At 37.0% G+C, this 18,598-nt stretch overlaps 2 protein-coding genes and 1 long non-coding RNA gene across 6 annotated transcripts; 1 reads left to right on the plus strand and 2 right to left on the minus strand.

The window, feature by feature from the left end:
- Window positions 1–494: 494 nt before the first annotated feature.
- Window positions 495–2,947, minus strand: LOC149708795 (MFS-type transporter SLC18B1-like). The gene is made up of 7 exons (XM_089864312.1): window positions 2,848–2,947; window positions 2,326–2,523; window positions 2,108–2,203; window positions 1,312–1,385; window positions 1,094–1,244; window positions 975–1,043; window positions 495–683 (listed from the first exon to the last, which is right to left on the minus strand). The coding sequence occupies exons 2-7, from the start codon at window positions 2,509–2,511 to the stop codon at window positions 495–497; spliced, it is 765 nt and encodes a 254-aa protein (XP_089720438.1). The 5' UTR covers window positions 2,512–2,523; window positions 2,848–2,947.
- On the plus strand, window positions 525–17,913 carry LOC149708796 (uncharacterized). Of its 3 annotated transcripts, none has more exons than XR_016381215.1 (3): window positions 525–664; window positions 732–1,326; window positions 17,644–17,913. It is a non-coding gene; the product is annotated as an uncharacterized LOC149708796 (long non-coding RNA). The 3 variants fall into 3 exon arrangements; XR_016381214.1 differs by lacking the exon at window positions 17,644–17,913 and adding an exon at window positions 3,270–3,885; XR_016381213.1 differs by lacking the exon at window positions 17,644–17,913 and adding an exon at window positions 2,339–2,463.
- LOC149708797 (uncharacterized) lies at window positions 8,989–12,925 on the minus strand. 2 transcript variants are annotated; one of them, XM_089864311.1, is made up of 3 exons: window positions 12,428–12,925; window positions 9,620–9,842; window positions 8,989–9,520 (listed from the first exon to the last, which is right to left on the minus strand). In XM_089864311.1, the coding sequence occupies exons 1-2, from the start codon at window positions 12,691–12,693 to the stop codon at window positions 9,626–9,628; spliced, it is 483 nt and encodes a 160-aa protein (XP_089720437.1). In that variant the 5' UTR covers window positions 12,694–12,925; the 3' UTR covers window positions 8,989–9,520; window positions 9,620–9,625. The 2 variants fall into 2 exon arrangements, with proteins under 2 accessions (XP_089720437.1, XP_089720436.1); XM_089864310.1 differs by having other exon boundaries at window positions 8,989–9,842.
- Window positions 17,914–18,598: the final 685 nt, after the last annotated feature.

Here is an 18,598-nt window from a genome sequence, read left to right on the forward strand (position 1 = left end):
ATTAATGTCCCCGATGAATCTTTCTCTAGAGCTTTCCAAGAATTGGCAGAAACGTATTGCAATGATTTAAATTTTGAAGAGGTTGAAAACGAACTGCTACATTTCAAGCATTTCATGAAGAATGAAGAAAGCAAAAACCCAGAATTCTTTCATTCCTTCATTCTTACCAGTAATATCATTTCAACTTTTCCAAACTTAGAAATTGTTTTGAGAATTTACTTACAAGTGTTTGCAATGCAAGTGGCGAAAGATACTTTTCAGCTTTAAAATGAGTGAAAAACTACTTAAGAACCACATAAGCCCAGGAAAAATTAAGTTCTTTATCTTTGATATATATTGAAAAGGGATTTGCTAAAAGACTTCATAGACTATGAACAGATCATTTATAAATTTCCTATGATAGAAAGAAAGGAATTTAACTATTGAGTTCAAAAAGAAATTTAAATATGCAGTTAAGTGTTAAGTCAATTAAAAATATAAAAACAGCATGTCTCTTAGATTCTCTTAAACTGTGGTCTGTTGGGGGGCTGGGGGCCCGGAACTAACGCCTTGCCTAGGGCCCAAAATATTGTTAATCCGGCCCTACAAACGATACCTTTTTTGGTTAAAAATAACGCCATGAAAACGCCTTGCGTTAAACACAAGCTGCCCGAGACAGCGAACGGTATGTAAAATTGATCTTCCTAATAAATATTGAAATACGTCAGTTTAACTAAAAAAGTTTGGCACAGTTTCATGCTGACTTCGAGATAAGACAAGTCTGCAATTCCAAAACTAGTTTATCAATTCGTTGGACCACTTTTTTAATTCAAACCCCAAGCCTCACTAGTCCCAAGGATTACTTTGAAAATTCAACACATATGGTAAGGGGAACTGGTACTCTGGTGTAATCTTGTGTAAATATTCAAGACACCAGGAGACACAAGTCCGGAAAAATACTTATTCCGAAGTCTGCTTTCCTAGCAGTTCATTACTTTGTAAAGAGCTCCACCTAACGGAGCTGCAATGCCGATAGACACAGCTGCCAGACTTTCCAAAATGGCCTTAAAATAACTTTAGTTAAATACAGTATATTTTGTATAAATATGCGTACCATAGCTGTGGAGAGGTGCTTCAATGGAGTTTCCACATTGGCAATGACAAATACGGATAACTCAGATGTCGCAATACCCAATCCTTGAACCAATCTTAGAATGACGCACGACCAAATGAAAATAGTGTTGTCTGCGATTTTATCAGTGAAACTGTGTCAGAAAATGAAAAGGATAATTATTTACATTGTTTTGATTTCTAAATCACAAGTGTAAATACCCAAATGCCAAAGAGGTGAGTCCAGTAATAAAGATACCAGAAACGAGTTGATTTTTTGGCGATACGTAATTCATCTTTAATTAGTTTAATTTTAATTAATGAAAGCCGGGAATTTAGATTATTGTTATTATTTTTTTTTTGGAATTTACCAGAAGGTACATGTAGTACATAATATCAGTAGCTGACAAAAGAGTCAGTGATATGGGACAAAACAACGTACTTGTGAGGAAGGATTGGGGTTAAATGTTATCGTTCCCTATATTGCTTTCCTGACTGTTGTAATCTCAAATGCTAGACAGAAAGGAAAGATAGAGCTATCACATACTAAATAGAGCGGTTGGTTCTGACTCGGATGTCGGATAAAAATGCCTAATAGATCTTCGTGTTATTAAAGGCCGACTTCCATCTGAAACCGAGCATCGAGACTAACAATGGAGCGACCGTGCCGATTTTCGAATCCCCGCTGGGGTAAAAGTTGGAAAGGTTCTAGCTAACTGAAAGCCGTTAAATGTTGTTGTAGCGAACTAAAGACACACAATAGAGAATTTCCTTCAGGGGAAAGCAAAAATTCGAGAGGAAATAAATTTAAAACGATTTCATTTGTTCATCTTCAGTTCACTAGAACCACATTGTACGGCTTTCAGTTAGCTGAGTTAGCTAGAACCCTTTCAACTTTTGACCCAGCGGGGCTTCGAAAATCGGCACGGTCGCTTCATTGTTAACCTCGATGCTCGGTTTTCAGTTCGCTAGAACCCTTTTCGCTGGAAGTCGGCCTTTAACTTATTTTATTACTTACCAACCAAACCTGAGCGTATACCACAACAATGGCTAAAACCTGGGTTTCTCCAATGATAAAACCAATTATAAGACCCGATATTCCTCTGGTCTGGCACTGAAAACAATTATCATGTATGAATATCAACTGTCAATTTTAGTCACCATGGGTTCTTTATGCGCGAATCACCTTTGAAAAGAAAGATGGGTAGGTCACAGTTAAAACCGAATTATTCTTACATATTGGGGATAGAATGAAGATAATATGAAGGCAGATTGGTAGTTGAAAAACTGCGAAACTGAAAGTGACAAAATCAAGAGAACGATCTTGGTTTTCTTCCGTTCTTCGCCGGGCAAAGTTGGTATACTGGATACGCCACTTGAAGGTTCTAACGAGAACTCCGCTGTGCCATAGTTCAATATCATTGCGCAATCAACCTAAATTTTAACCAGAAAGACCGGCAACAATCTGAAACTTATATTAACGAGGGAACTGTAGCAATAAAATTATTTCAATTCATAGCGAAAAGAAAGCTTTCGGCTTCGGAAAGTTATTCGATCTTAAATAAATTTATTTCCAAAAAAAATGTTTCTTTCTGTCTATATATCTTTAGGCGTCCACACGCTTTCACAAATATCATTAAGAAGTTTCTATTCATTAGAGAAGATTTCTTTCAATTTTGAACTCTTCATCCAACCGATTATCAAAAGAGAGAAAAAGAGAGAGAGAGTAAGGAAGAAAGGAGAGAGCAAGTCATTTACGTTGCTTCTAAGTTCCTACCCCACGTGGTCAGGGCCGGAAATAAGAAATATTTCTTATTAGACATGTGATCCCCCTTTGACCTGAAAATTTATAGGACATTGTCCACTGGAGTGCGCAAAAATGGTGTTCAATCATCATAGTCAAGCTCCCAAAACGCCGGAAAATTTAATGATCAAAACGTCCAGTGACCCCCTTAGTTTTTAAAAAAATTATAGGACATTTTAATTTTTTATTGGACAGTGTCCTGTGCTTATTTCCGGGACAGCACGTGCTATACTTGGGGAAATATATTTTTACACCTTTAATAATTATGAATCAGAGCAGAAGTTTAATTACCCGCGTAAAAATATCCCAATTACAAGAACAAATCCTCTCCAATATAATATTTGATAAAAATTATTCTTTGTAAATATTGGTCTAGTTGTACTCACGTCCAAAGCAGAAATGGATCCAAAAGCGATAACAGAAACACAGAATACGTTTACATTTAGCAGGAATATTTTTCACTACTTCACCTTCACCTTCCAGTACAACTGGCTTCAACTGAAAACACTTGGCTGAATTTTTAACAGCCACATGTACTGATGCTATAAAACGCAAAAAGAGAAGAAATAAAATAAAATAAATAGACTAGAAATTTACAAAAAATGGTGTTGCTTTTATTACTAAGGTCAGCCACTCTATCCGATGTATAATTTCACTTTCATTAAATTGAAATAATTTAATTCGAGATTGAAAGAGAAAAACGAGGTCGATAGTAACAGTTTTTCCGTTATACCTTCATTAATTTTTAAAATAATAATGTTAATTGCGCTGTTAGTTAATTAAGTTGAAAAGCATAGCAATTGATTTGATATCCGCAACATCAATAGACTCAAAACCCGTTTTTAACATGAACGTTTTACGAAAGTCAGGCCAAATCCTCTTATCCGATAATAAATGAACATCTCATACAAATTATCTATACTAACACATTGACATTTATTATTTATTGAGAAATAAATAGCTTATATTAACACAAGAATAGATAAATGTTGATAATTGGTATTTAACATTCGTGATTATATTTTTTTAAGATTTTATTTGTGTTACCTTCTGGTGTTACATACAGGGTGTTTGTGAAAGGTCCATCAATAATGAAAGGGCGTATTTATTGGGCCATTTTGAGTCGAAAATGTTCTATGACATTTTTCCGTTCGGGCCACTGTTTTCAAGTTATGATTGGAGTAATTTACGGATGACCCCTTAAATTTAATTAAGAAATTGAAAGACAGCGCTAATTTAATGAAGGGGTCATCCCTAAAATATTCAAATCATAACTCGAAAACCGTGGCTCGGACGGCAAAATGTCATAGAACATTTTCGACTCAAAATGGCCCAATAAATACGCCCTTTCATTATTGATGGACTTTTCACAAACACCCTGTATACTTGAAAATTATAAAATTTGACGTACGAAGTTATTTTTGTTGGAGATTTATACACAGAGTGTTCTTTACATATCTTCAAAACCCATGGGGTCTAACACATTTAATTTCGGAGATATGGGCTCCCAAACATGTGCAGCTTGAGCTTGTGAAGTAATTAGCTTTACTTTAGCAGCGTACGCACACTTCTACCCATTTAATAGCACATTTCTGCTAAATACAAGTTGGAAAAACCAAAATATTACCTCTCCGAGTCAAGAGGAGGACTACTACTACAAACTTATTAACTTAGATGTAGAATTCTTTCTCCTTTTTTTTGAAGTAAAAATTTACGAATTATAGAAGCAGTATTCCAAGCATAGCGAATATACAGTAAAGCAGAACACAATTTACACCCAACAAAGATATGTCTTGGACACATGGAAAATAGTCAATGGGAAAATAAACCGGAAATGAAGTGTATAACTTTAGGAGAGATATAACCTATATGTGTTTGAAAAGACCCAATTGTCTACGCCTAAACTGTTAACCCTATATTCTCATAGCTACATTCACAACTGATTTGTAGTATAAACACTAATATCTCGTTTCACCTCAACGATATTCTTAGTTTGCCAACACGAGTGTTACCGTTAAATATCATCACACCTGATTTGTGGTTAGATGCAATGAAAGTCAATGCGCACCATAACAAGAATGAAAATTCCCAAGCTACAACCTGATTACGATTAGCCCTTTCACTGATCTCATTGCCACCATGGTTAAAAAATCTATTATAAAATCTAGACCTTATTATTTAAACGTGTACTTAACTTTAGGCTCACTCTAAACCGTATGTGTCTCTTCATTACAGACAAGAAAATCAAAACCCATGGTCTAGTTCAGGGGGAAGCCTAGCGATTTGAAGTTCGCAGATAAGCCACTAGAGGCAGCACTTTACATTTTTGTTTTGCCGAATCGAAAATATAGATGGCTCGAAAAATCGTCTCTAGAGAAGGGTGGTTAGAAAAATATCATGTCTAAATAAACTTCATGGGGACAGTCTAAGCTGCTAATGCAGGCGAAATTATTTCTATGGATCCCAAATAATGAAGGGTAAAACTGTCGAACCCATCCTAGAAAAAGTAGGGAAGGTTAATCCATAACAGGACAAAGAAGATGGGGGTGGGGGTTTGAGAAATAGTTGGTATCTATCAAACCATGTATAGCTACAAAATTCACCCACCTTCGAGAAAGGATACACAAGGTAAAAGCTATATATACACAAGAATAGCCTATTCAAAACAAATCTCCCCTCCCCATTCAATGGAAGAACGGTGTAGAGAAAGATAATAGGATTTGGGGAGCTTGGAGGAATGATTGACAGGAAGGCCTAGAACTCGCCCAGGGTTGAGATAAGGTTTATATCAAAAGCCAACTCATACATAGTGGTGCCATCTTTAGAAAACCTGAAAACCTGGCTTCGGATTACAAATTTCGCATTTAATTTAAATCTATTTAAGCTAGGGTTGCCAAAGCAAATCATTGGCTACAAAGCCTCGGTACGGACCGCTGACAATTGGAATTTTGCAATTCGAGTGTTTAGAACTGGAGATTCCAGTTCAGGGAGTTCTTTATTTTAAATTAAAATTAACGAATTGTAATTATTCTTAAAACTTTTTCAAAACTATATCAATCGCTACAATAGACATTAAATTTAATTTTAAAACACACCGCGATGTTCTATCTTGTTCATTTATCTTGTATTTAGTTCAAGAAGATTTGCCTTTATTACTTCAAAACGCCAAACTTCCCCGTTCATCTCGGGTTTTAGTTATTTCCGCTCTGGTTCACTAAGCCTTTTACGAGTAATACTTGATTCACCCGCCAGAGTCAAGCCCTTAGCTTTCTTCTTCTAATCGATAAAGCAAGGTTTATTCTATATACAGTTGTAGTATAGCTTAAGTAATATATAAACATCCATTTCAAATAATAATATTAAAAAATATCCTTGGAATATCAAAATGAAACAGAGCTTTATAGCTATAAAACTACTAAAGGCATCGTATGTACGAAAAATATTTCCACATATTCCTTTTATATTATGGAACAAGTTGGAAAAACCAAAATTTTACCTCTCCGAGTCAAGAGGTCTACTACTACAAACTTATTTACCTAGATATGTAATTATTTCTCTTTTTTTTTAAGTAAAAATTTACGAATTATTGAAGCAGTATTCCAAGCATTGCGAATATACAGTAAAGCAGACGACATTTTACATCCAATAAGGATAAATCTTGGACACATGGAAATCAGTCAATGGGGAAAAGAAGTGTATACATTTTGGAGAGATATAACCTTAATGTGTTTGTAAAGGCCCAATTGTCTACGCTTCAGCTGTTTACCCTATATACTCATAGCAACATTCACAACTGGTTTGCAGTGTAAACACTATCGTCTTGTCTCATCTCAACAATATTCTTAGGTTGCCAACATGCGTGTTAAGGTTGAATAACACCGGGGATAGATTTATTTTTCAAGACGGAATGCACAACGTTTGGCCTTTTCTGCAGTCCGACTCATAGCCGAGTATATAGCCCCTTCCTTCAACCAGGGAGTAAGGAACGTTAGAGGGAGTATTAAAGTGAATAGGCGCGTTCGTTAGATTCGTGGCTAAAATCGTCTCTCTCTGGCGCTGACTCGGGGACTCAACGCGGTGTCCGCGCGCATGCGTCAAATTTAAAAACCGTCGTGCATCTGTTTTTTAACGAGGTATTTTTCTGTTCTCGCCGTTACGGCAAGCCCGGCCGCCGGCGGCTCGAGATGCGCCGCTCGGCCTCAGCCGATGATATCTAACCAAGGCTTAGTGTAGTTTTCGTGTCTAATTTTATTCTCAGAGCTATATTTATGTTGAAATTTAAAGAAAATGTTATAATATTTAGTTGAAGACTTGGTAAATGTCTCAAAAAATTTCGAAACTTGAGCTTTAAAATGTTGAATATTTTATAACGCCTACCGAACGATACCGCAAATTCGCCTTCCGGGCTTCCCGGTTATCTCGACGGCGAGTCGAACAGAGTGAGTGGGGCAGCAGTCGATGGAAGCGGAAGCTGGCGCTGGCTGCAGAGATAATTTTTAAATTCTCTCTGCTGGCGGTAGTAAACGACGTCACTCGCGCCTGCGCGTTAGCAAAAATTGAGGAACGGAGATAAAAATTCCTACCCCCCACTTTCTTTACCATTTGCCACTGTATGACGGTTTTTTTAGCATTAGATCAAAACTCCCTCTAACGTTCCTTACTCCCTGCTTCAACACGTAACCAAAAAATTAAATTAACTTATTGGCTCACTAAAACTAGATATTGGTGACGTTGCTGACAAGGAGGGCCAAAAATACGTAACTCCTGTTTACCTCTGTCGCTATGACTACGACCCCTCTTGCGTTGTACCATAGCCCACTCGATCACGCGCGTCCGGGAGCACGGATCGAGTGGGCTATGGTTGTACAGATTAACGTCTTCACAAGGGCTCAAAATGGAGCCGTCTAAATGCGAGGGACCGGTAATTATTCGGGAATTGTTTTTAATATCAATTAAGAAGGTAGTTAGTGAATTTGGTGCCGGTGTTTTGGATTTGGAGTACATCTGTAAGGGTGAAAAGTGTTCGCTAATTCTTTTTTAAGCCAATCATGTCTACTATCCTCATGATTTTGTAAACGGATTTGATGAAGTTAACCAAGGCTTAGTGAATGGTCAGGAGTTTAGTGAGCTTAGTGTTTGGTTAAAACCAGTTCGTGCTGTAATATCTATGAAGACTTTTACTCAATTCTAACTCACTTTTAATTTTCTTGGGTCTTCCCCGTTTTTTTTTTTCAGTTGCAAGCCCTATGTCTTGTGTAACTTCCATTTTTAAACAATGTTCTTTCAAAAATTACAATCCGAGCCCATTCCAACTTGGCAGACGACTAGTGATCGTACGGGGAACCCGAACCCGACCCGGGAAGTCGGGGATCCCCGGTTTTTTCCAACCCGACCCGACCCGGCCAGTTAATTTTGAAGTCGGGTTTAAAAAAAAATCGGGGTGGGCCCGAAGTAGAGGGTAAGCTATTATTGACGGTCGCGCTTTGTGATGCAGTAGATAGGAACTCAAATCTGATTAGGGCGAGCTTGAATATTTAATTTTTTTCTGTCTCGAGGCTTCGAAAGCCAGTAGAAAACTAATATATGTCGGCAATTTCATGGTCGTCCGTCAAACGCCAATGTATTAATTGTGTGTTAAGTTGCGAGCAATTGATTTCAAAATTGAAAAAGTGGTAGAAGAGTTTCACGAGTACCAGAAACCGCTTTCAGCCACTGCCAAAGACATAGGACAAGGAAAATTTGGAAAGTTTTTAGATGGAAGTTGCGCCTGTTCTGGGACAATTAGTTACCCCAATCCCTTCCACGACGTTCTATCAGATAGCAATGATATGGCAGATTCGCCTACTATTGGATTCACTAAAGCAATGATATGGCAGATTAGCACTAAAGCAGTGATAACTTGGAACTAAATTACAGAAAATAAATTCCTTACATTACATAGTACATAGTTACTATGTATAATTTTTTAGAATATGTTAATTACATTTATATTATTAAAAAGGAAAACCCCGACCCGACCCGACCCGATTTTCCGGGTTTTTTTCGCAACCCGACCCGACAAAAATCTCACCCCGTACGATCACTACGAGACGACGTTTATTTGGCCCGGATATACATACAACGCCATAACGAAAATAAGACCGGCCTCTTCTTTCATATCCCTCCGTCACGGGTAAGGGGGTCGTGGACTTGGACGCGCACCCGAATAACCCTGTTACCCATTCCGTCTAAAAAAAAAATAAATCTATCCGTGGTATTATTGAAAAATTTCGTTATGTGTAAATCTCCAAGGGAGTGGAGGGAAGCTAGAGCAGTGGTCGTAGCGGCCACATAATGTTTTTAAAAAACAATTATAAATGGTTAGCTCATTGAATTCTTCAACAAATGTTCAAACAGTAATTTTAGGTTCAATCTGACTTCAAACACGTAATATACCAAGACATTTCATTTTTACATTTAGTAACTTGTTAATTGCGTACTACTATAATTTTTTATCCTTGTGGTGCTAATTGATTTCGGTTTGGCCACAATAGTCAGATTAAGAGTGAAAACTCCTATTATTCAGTGTTTTACTCATCGCTAGAGGACTCTGCACGTGTACTTTACAAAAGTAAGAAGGCCTTGTTACTTGCCAAAAAAGGAAAAAAAGTATGAGTATTTTAATGCATTCACGCTGTATATAAAACGATGGTTTTCGTAATCGCAGCTGATTTGATTCAGACCTACATGTTCTTAATAATACTCTTTGTTGATTAAAAACATTTCTCCGATGAGAACGACCGATGAAATAGCGAGACCCATAAGCCACAAGAGAAAGGATCCACTGACTACTTTGATTGCCAAAGGTGACGTTTCCTCTGGAGGTCTTCTCCATCTTGACATCTCGTAAATAATTTTCTTCGGAATTGATTTATAGTGGATAAAATCGCGCTCCATAATATTTAAGACCCTGTTGATTTAGAAATGAAATAGATGTATGCACATATATTAGATATCCAAAAAATACATGGATTTGGGGCCATGAACACGCGTTTCAAAAGACAAGGTTTTTTGGACCCATTATCTATGAGCGCAGAGAAAACACATCAATACAACACTCACGTGACTACCATTAAACCATGATGTGAAATTTCAAGTGACCGTTATATTAGATCCTAATTTTTTGCAGACATTTGTCTCTTGTGCCTATCTTTATTCCTTATAAAAGGTGTTAAGTCCATGTCATATGCAAAGCCCCGATTCTAGCCGACATATTCTTAGAGATATGACTCAATGTAATATAAAAAATATTATGTCGAAGCTTGCCTTTCAATTAGGTATCGTTCCTTTCAACCGAATTCCCAATGGACCGAAATCCCATTCGACCGAATATCCCGCAATGATTTTAGATTTCCAGCCCAATGGCTATATTCCCGATGGACCGAAATCCCAATCGTCCGAATATGCCCCTAAAAATACATGAATATAACTTGAAACACTGTAGCCGTCAGCGATTCGGTAGTGTAGTGGATACGATGTTGGACTGCGAAGCGATAGGTTGTTAGTTCGAATCTCCGAAAGGTATGTTAATAATAATAAAAGTAAATGTTTCGTGATACGCTCACTTTCATTCCTTTCAAGGCAAGTGATATATGGAATTAATAAATAATAAACAAATTGTGCTTAAAATGAAGTACAGTCTTAATGGTAGTTCCATCAATGTCTTTAAATTTTAAATTAAAATTTTAATATTTTGGTTTCGGGTGGGTTTGGTTGGGTTAGGTTAGGTTAGGTTAGGTTAGGTTAGGTTAGGTTGGGTTGGGTTGGGGTTAGGGTTGGGTTTGGGGTTAGGGTTAGGGTTGGGGTTAGGGTTAGGGTTAGGGTTGAGGTTAGGGTTAGGGTTGGGGTTAGGGTTAGGGTTGGGGTTGGGGTTAGGGTTAGGGTTAGGGTTAGGGTTAGGGTTAGGGTTAGGTTAGGTTAGGTTTGGTTCCAATAATTCGTTGTCACCTTTTCCAAAATATGCCCCTTTTAATTAGCTACCACCTTTTCCAAAATATTCTCCCTTTAAATAGCTACCACCTTTTCCAAAACATTCTCCTATTAATTAGCTGCCACCTTTTCCAAAAGATTTTCCTATTAATTAGCTGGCACCTTTTTCAAAATATTCTCCTATTAATTAGCTGCAACCTTTTCCAAAACATTCTCCTACTAATTAGCTACAACTTTTCCAAAATATTCTCCTTTTAACTAGCTACCATCTTTTCCAAAATATTCTCCTTTTAATTAGCTACCACCTTTTCCAAAACATTCTCCTATTAATTAGCTGCCACCTTTCCAAAATATTCTCCTATTAATTAGCTGCAACCTTTTCCAAAACATTCTCCTACTAATTAGCTGCCACATTTTCCAAAATATTCTCCTTTTAATTAACTACCACCTTTTCTAAAATATTCTCCTATTAATTAGCTGCCACCTTTTCCAAAATATTCCCCAATTAATTATCTGACATCTTTTCCAAAATATTTCTATTATTGCTAATAAATTGTTCGTGGTAAGAGGCGGGCTTTTAATACTCATATAAATAATCTTTTTACCTCCAAACAAGGTTGGGTTGGGTTAGGTTAGGCTAGGTTAGGTTACGTTTGGTTAGGTTAGGTTAGGCTAGGGTAGGTGAGGTTCGCCGTAATTAAAACGTAGTTAAAATAAGTGCAGTAGTACATTTTCAACTCACATTTATTTTAACAATAATAAGTTGTGAAATTAAAAATATATTTAATGCAAAACCACACAGTATGTCTTCTTCCAGTTCAATAGAATTTCGGTCCAATGGGTCTATAATAAAATCGCACCTTTGGCTACGTTCGGTCGAATGGGACCCCAAAAAAAACCCTTCTGTCGAATGGGAATTCGGTTCAATGGGACCAAAGCTTCAATTAAACATGCTCAACTCTTTCAGCGCAACTGGAAACAGCGATTATATATATTTGAGTCAAAAATAAGAATATGATCCTATTTTAAAACAAGGGTGGAACAGACCACATGGAGAATTTTCTTATTTATAACCAGGGTTTGAAAACTTTGCGAGATATTTGCAATAGACACCTGGTAAAAAGTTCAAATTATCTACTCTACTTCATGATAGAAACAAGTGAGTATTTTACTATGATCTACGACTAGCGGTTTCTATTCTTTGTCTGTGATAGGCCTGGAATAACATCAAAGTTTTGTTGAGGAATTTAAGTGTTTTAAAAATGAAACAATTGCTCTTTTTAAGTGACAGTTTCCTAAATTTAAATGTTCTGAGTAAACCCCTATTCGTCTATTTGTCAGAACTGACCATGTGTTTTCTCTTAGAGATGTAATAGAACCCAGACTTAAACGAGGTAAAGTTTAACGAAAAGTAATGTAGGTTTTTACTTAGACAATATTCGATTGTAGCCCAAGTTTTTTAGTCTACGTTTTACAAATGGTGTTGTTAAAAATCCAACTACCTGACACACGAAAAATGTCTCTTTCTCTCATCGAAGTAACTTAGTGGGCGTGAGTTACACTTACGATCTGACTACTAATTCCTTGATATCTTGTCTGACACGAAAGGACTTGATGTAAAGGAAAAAGAATTCACTCCGGTAACTTTGAGCCCCAATGTAAAAGTCCAACTGCTGTGTTTCAGAGCACTTGTATTCTTCCTCCATCAAATCGTAAAGTTCATTCTTGGTAGTTAAGCTGAACCACGCTTTATTCTCGATGGCTAAATCGTATTCGCAGCTATGCTTTTCAATGGCGTTTGGTACTAGTATCTTAAACCTGCAGATTATCATTTGTGGATCGAAATACTTGTACGCGTACGTGGGCTAGAATATTAAACATTAATTAACTCTCTAATGTATTATTTTTTATCTCACTGGAAATTCCATGTTGCAAAAAAATCTTGTCTCAGTGAAGTATTCAGAAAAAGCAAGATGTATTCGTTTAATCGTCATGTTAAAAACATCGTTTAAGCTATCAACAACCAAATATTCTTTAATAGTGAAATTGGTTTTCATGTATCCTGACATTTCGTAGGTCAGAAGAAGAGCTCCGAGTAGCCAAGAACCGCACAAGAATTTCCAAATATAGTTCTTAGATACTGTACTAAAAGCTGAAAAAATATTTTTGCTGCCAATCAGGAAGAAAATTATATTAATATTGAAATTTAATGCTTTACATTTAAAAAAAAATATCGAGACCACTTCCATAAGCAACAGAATTATATCCGAGAAAGGAAATGTTCTTTTCATTTTGAACACAATCTTGTCCTTGGTCTTCCATAGCAAAAGACAGAAAAGTAAAATTGCGAAGAACAGAATAACGCTGGCCTGTTTCAATTAAATTTTACGTAAAATAAATATAATGATACGAAAAGGAAAAACAAGTTGGAAATTTAAAATACTACGGCTCTGAGTCGTACAAACGTTTTATCTTGATATGAAATTATTGCAACTGAAGAAATTAAAGTTAGAGAACTATTCAAGCGTTATTTGAAAATGTATTCACAACTAGGTTGGCGTGTAAACACTATCCTATTCGCTATACCTTAACATTTTTCTTAGTTTCTCGGCAAAACTTTTTATCTTGTCAATATCTTTAGCCGAACCAGAAATAAAATGAGACTAGAAGTACTGAGCTCAAGGAACATGGAGATAGGGAAGTTTGGTCAGTATAGGAAACTTTCTTCACGAAATGTAGCAGGTCACATGACTTATATTCGGCGTTAGTTTGAACTGCGCAGGAAACCGGTAGTGCCGCCTATCCTCAGCACGATGCGCGAGAAAAGTGCGGCGCGTGCGCACATGCACATCCACGCCGAAAACGGGATTTTTGGACGACCGGAGTTATAGCGTTACACGGAACTTCCCTATCTCCATATTCCTTGCTGAGCTTACCAAATATTCTTGATAACACACCAACGGTTGGCCCTCTGGTAGCGGTTTCTGAATTTTCCCTACAAAACGTGAGACGCTCGATGCGATAGACGGCCGAACTATATATTCAAGCATCCGCGTCCTTGTTCCACGGCTTTAGGTTGAGGGGAAGGGGGTGGGAATTTTTTTGGAAGTGTAGGCGCGATGGAAGCGGCATAAAATCCTCAAATTTCTTCACTCTACCAATGCTAGAGCTCTTTACTTATAGTCTCATCTAGGGTTGTAAGTCGGAAAATTTTCCGGAAAATGACCGAGCTATATTTTTCCGGAAAATTTTCCGTATTTTTCCGCTATCGGTTTCTCAATTAAAAAGTTAAATATTTAAAATTTTTAAATTGGCTTTCTTTTCAAAACATTCATTATTTTGTTTTCGGTGAATTCGGAGTGGAAAAAATTGTCCAAGGGCACAGAGTCTAGTGACCCCTATTTTCTATAGCAAAAGCTCACTCATTGGCTATCGCTTGCATGCATAGGGTTACTGTTTGCTCTTAGAGCGTCAGAGACCTAACCGTTAAAAGCAGTCTGGGAAATAGCACACTTCTTCTGGTCCAAAACCAGTTTATTAATTGCTTGGACCAGTTTTTTAACTGAAAAAGTGGGGCTTACTGGTCCTTGGGACCAGTTTATTAATTACAAAACTATAGGAGAACAAAGGTTGGGGCCAGTCCGGAAACCAGTTTAATATTTCGGACACTAGGGGGTCACTGGTCCCAAGGACTAGTTTAAAAATTAACCTTATTTCCAGGACTGGTTAAGAGACCCGAGTGAAACTAAAAGTTATCAGGTATAAAGGATAGTGATCGTCTTTAAAATCTTTAAAAGTTTGATAAATTGACTCAAAGCTCACTTAATTGCTAGTTTTATATTTTTCCGATTAGCGGGAAATTTTCCGCGTTTTATTTTTCCGGAAAATTTACAACCCTAGTCTCATCTGACTTCTAACCGAACTAAAAGAGGATGTGCATAAATTTATGGATGCTCCGAAGCTATAAGCCAATAGCTCTTGTTACCGTCATTACACCTGGTTCTCTAAAAGAACATGAAACTATTAATTTAAATGTGTATTTATCTCTTTCCTCACTCTGAACCTTCTATTTCTCTTAAAAGCGGGCCATAAAATATTTAAATAATCTCGTCTTGGGCCTTGAGTGTTCTTTTTCCCGATTCATTACGAACAAATGAAACATTAATGGAAAGAATGGTACTGAGCATTACCTTTTATAAAACTTGAAGTGTCTACGATAAGTCCCAAGGTTTACCGACCCAAGTTTGAACACTTTTTCATAACCTAACTTTATAGCACTAGCAAATTCTGAAAGGGTATAGGATCTCATTCCTCGTAGTGTGAAGTTGAGTTGACCCGAGTTGACCTATTTGCATTGGTTTAAAAAATCCTTTTAACCCACGCACCAACACGCGCTGCATTTCTTTAAAGGGAGGGTGATAACGAAAATTAATTGATTTGTTATCGATTCTTCAACTAATTATAAGACCAGTGCGCACACTGAAACATTCAGGAAATACCTCCGAAGGATTTTAAAATTCAAATTAGGTTCAGATATTAAGGATAATTTTAAATAAGGACGTCCGGCCAATCGCGAAACACTCTGCCTTTTTGTTAACAAAATTCTCGTGGCACGCTCCGTGTCTCGCGCCATGATTATCGCGTCGCGCGCGAATTTTATCAAATTTCGTGATAAATTTCAGTCGACGCGAAACGTGCCACGAGAATTTTGTTAACAACAGAGAGACATACACACATAGACGACCAATGTAATAGCTCTCAGTGATATAATCGTCACTCGGAGAGGTAAAAGTTTAACACGATTTCCCCTATCCTCAATATTTTAAACAATGTTACCAAAATGACTTTCTGACAGATTATTCATTCCCAAGAATGTTTTACGAATGTTAAGGTTTAAGTAGCCTTAAAACTTATAGGTTATGCCAGAAGTTGATGACTTCGTATCCTGGGAAGTATTGGACACTAAGGCATTATATAGTATCCATCCCTGCTAGTCAAAATTGCCTATGGCAATCGTAAAAGAGGGTCGAAAGTTTCCTCCCCACTAGGCAGGGCCGTCTTAAGTGCTATATGGGCCCCTGGGCAGTGCAGTATATTGGACCCGCTAATCCCCTATACAAAACAAATTAATCGAGAAATTAAAATATTTATTATTTCCTTCAAACAAAAGTCTACAAATTTAACAGTCAACGCAAAGTCAGAAACATTTGCGCACTTTCTTCCTTGAAAATTCCTTTACAGTTGGATCGAAGTCGATCGTTTTTTGGTTCGCCATTACGTAATTCACGTTTGAACACATATTTTGACAAATATCTTGTCTTGGAATACTAATGCTTTCTCCATCTGCTTTATACACTTGGCGTGCTTTCATGGTTCTGACAAGATGTCGGCCCATTTCGAATCCAGCAATCAACTGTGTTAGGATTGCCGATTACCCATAGCCCTGCATCTGTTTTTTGGAAGGAAGATGTTTTCGTTTCACATTTAGGCACTTTCACTGGTGGAATATCCTCATCTGGATCAGTTGTAGGAACAAGTGATGACTCCACTGCAATGTCGGTTGGAACTGGATGACTCCACTGCGATGTCGGTTGGAACTGCATGTGGTAGTCGTTGAGGGCTTCGGTGATATTATTGAAAGAGCAATTTTACCAGGCACTTCTCATTGCATTTTTATGGCACCATGATGTTACCTTGGGAAGTTTGTTAGCTTTCTCTTTCTCCTTCGCAGCTCGTTTTATCTTCTGAGCACCGCTCAAAGTATTACGTTTCATTTTTGATTTGATCACTACAAATCTCTATTTATAGTTTGTCTAACATCTCAGCCATAATTTTATTCATAACATGCATTATATTTTAAACAGCGTTTTCTACTTTCAGCAGGGAAAGAAATAGACTTGTACCCTACGTCCCACCAAACAGCGAGAATGAGCGAGAAAATTCCAGGTTTTCTCTCTGCGCATGGGCAAAATGACAGTATAGACTGAGTCGGTTTAAGGGTGAAGGTTTCAAACTAAAGAAATAAGCCGATATGCGGTTTTGAAGTGAGGCCATGGGGAGGGGGGATAATGTTAAAGCCAAGGCATTGGGTGACTACCTCATAGGTCTCAGATTTTTAGTTTTACATTTTTCAAGTTCGATGGCCAAATTTTTCATTGAAAAGACTGTATGACCGATGGAAAGTAGTTTTTATTTTCTTGTGGTTTTCTTATGACAAGAAATGAAAAATGAGTATTATTTGACAATAATGGGGCCCCTGTTCTTAAGGGGCCCCTGGGCCAGTGCCCAACGGGCCCAATGGATAAGACGGCACTGCCACTAGGAAAACTATCTACTGAAAAAAATCCCACGCCGAGAGGCTGTGGCACTCAAACTGTGGGGCGTGTTCAAAACTTCTTCAGCGCCAATCGTTGAAAAGCCGTCTGGCTAGATCTCTTTGAAAATCCATTACAATCCGTGGGCCTGGGACCCCACACTAGTTTGACCGGAATTTCTAGCAGTCTATTAAAACAGCTGTTCTTGTCACCGTTTCTGATTCGTTACCTCAAACCACAGGACACACCTTAAAGTTTCGTTTCTTGCCCGCTGCTTGGTCGCAATCAGCCTGCCAATTCAAAATGAAGGAAATACCGTAGGTGGCGCGGTGATCGGACCTAATAAGAAGTTGGCTAACAGAGATGGTTCCGGATATGGTTAGAGTCCAATACTTCCCAGGATAAGAAGTCATAAACTTATAGGTTATGCCTAACTTATAAGATTCTTATTTATTTTCTACGTTTCAGATGGGAAAATCGTTACAACTGTTTAAAAATAAAAGATATCCTATCAAGGATAAACTGATCAGACCAAATTCATAGCATCGTTAAAATTTACTTACTTTCCAGTCGATCACTAGGAGCTGTAGACTTGTAGTTTCTTTTATGACTGGATTAGAAATAGTGATGGCTTCCTCATAATCAAAGAAAATTGGAGCGTGACTTGTTCGACTTCTCATAAAATCATCTTCCAGAATTTTACCAATGGAAAAAGTTCTTCCCTCAATGTGTAAAATCTGAGAAAAAATACATATTCTTGTAAATAGAACGTGAAGTTAAAAGTAAAACTATTGCTCTGCAATTTTAATTTAGTAGTTGCTTGCACTTACGTTGTCCGAGAGATTGGCATATTCCGTTACTGTTAATTTTCTGCATGCCTTAGTCGTATTAAAAATTGACGTATTTTCAAATTCAGACTTTTCCTAATCAAATATTATTAAATTAAGTATACTAACTCTTATATTATTATATAAAAACGTCTTGGTTTGGACCAAGGCCGAAAAAACAAACGATATGTGTGAGGTTTATCAATTGACTGAAGTTTCAGATATTGAAATTTTTTTCTAGTTATTTTTATCCACTCAATCCTTAATAAATATTTTATTCAATCAACTGATTTTACTGTAAATCGATCTAGTCCCTCTAAATTAATTGAAAAAATTACATATCTACGCTTTTTCAAGAACAATTACATTTTCCGAAAACATTTTATCATGAAATTAATTGTTCTTGAAAAAGCGTAGATATGTAATTTTTTCAATAAATTTAGAGGGACTAGATCGATTTACAGTAAAATCAGTTGATTGAATTAAATATTTATTAAGAATTGAGTGGATAAAAATAACTAGAAAAAAATTTCAATACTGAAACTTCAGTCAATTGATAAACCTCACACATATCGTTTGTTTTTTCGGCCTTGGTC

The sequence above is a fragment of the Phalangium opilio genome, unplaced genomic scaffold (genome assembly GCF_054372755.1).
Source record: "Phalangium opilio isolate 3A_F unplaced genomic scaffold, DU_Popi_V2 ptg000013l_1, whole genome shotgun sequence".
In the NCBI taxonomy this organism is placed as follows: Eukaryota; Metazoa; Arthropoda; class Arachnida; order Opiliones; family Phalangiidae; genus Phalangium; species Phalangium opilio.

Coding starts and splice junctions, on each gene's coding strand:
- LOC149708795 (XM_089864312.1), bottom strand. CDS start 2,511: ATGATATTGAACTATGGCACAGCGGAGTTCTCGTTAGAACCTTCAAGT. Junction 1,386..2,107: donor TATACGCTCAGGTTTGGTTG/GTAAGTAATAAA, acceptor AACTAATTAAAG/ATGAATTACGTATCGCCAAA. Junction 1,044..1,093: donor AGCACCTCTCCACAGCTATG/GTACGCATATTT, acceptor AGTTATTTTAAG/GCCATTTTGGAAAGTCTGGC.
- LOC149708797 (XM_089864311.1), bottom strand. CDS start 12,693: ATGATAATCTGCAGGTTTAAGATACTAGTACCAAACGCCATTGAAAAG. Junction 9,843..12,427: donor AAGGAATTAGTAGTCAGATC/GTAAGTGTAACT, acceptor CTAAATCAACAG/GGTCTTAAATATTATGGAGC.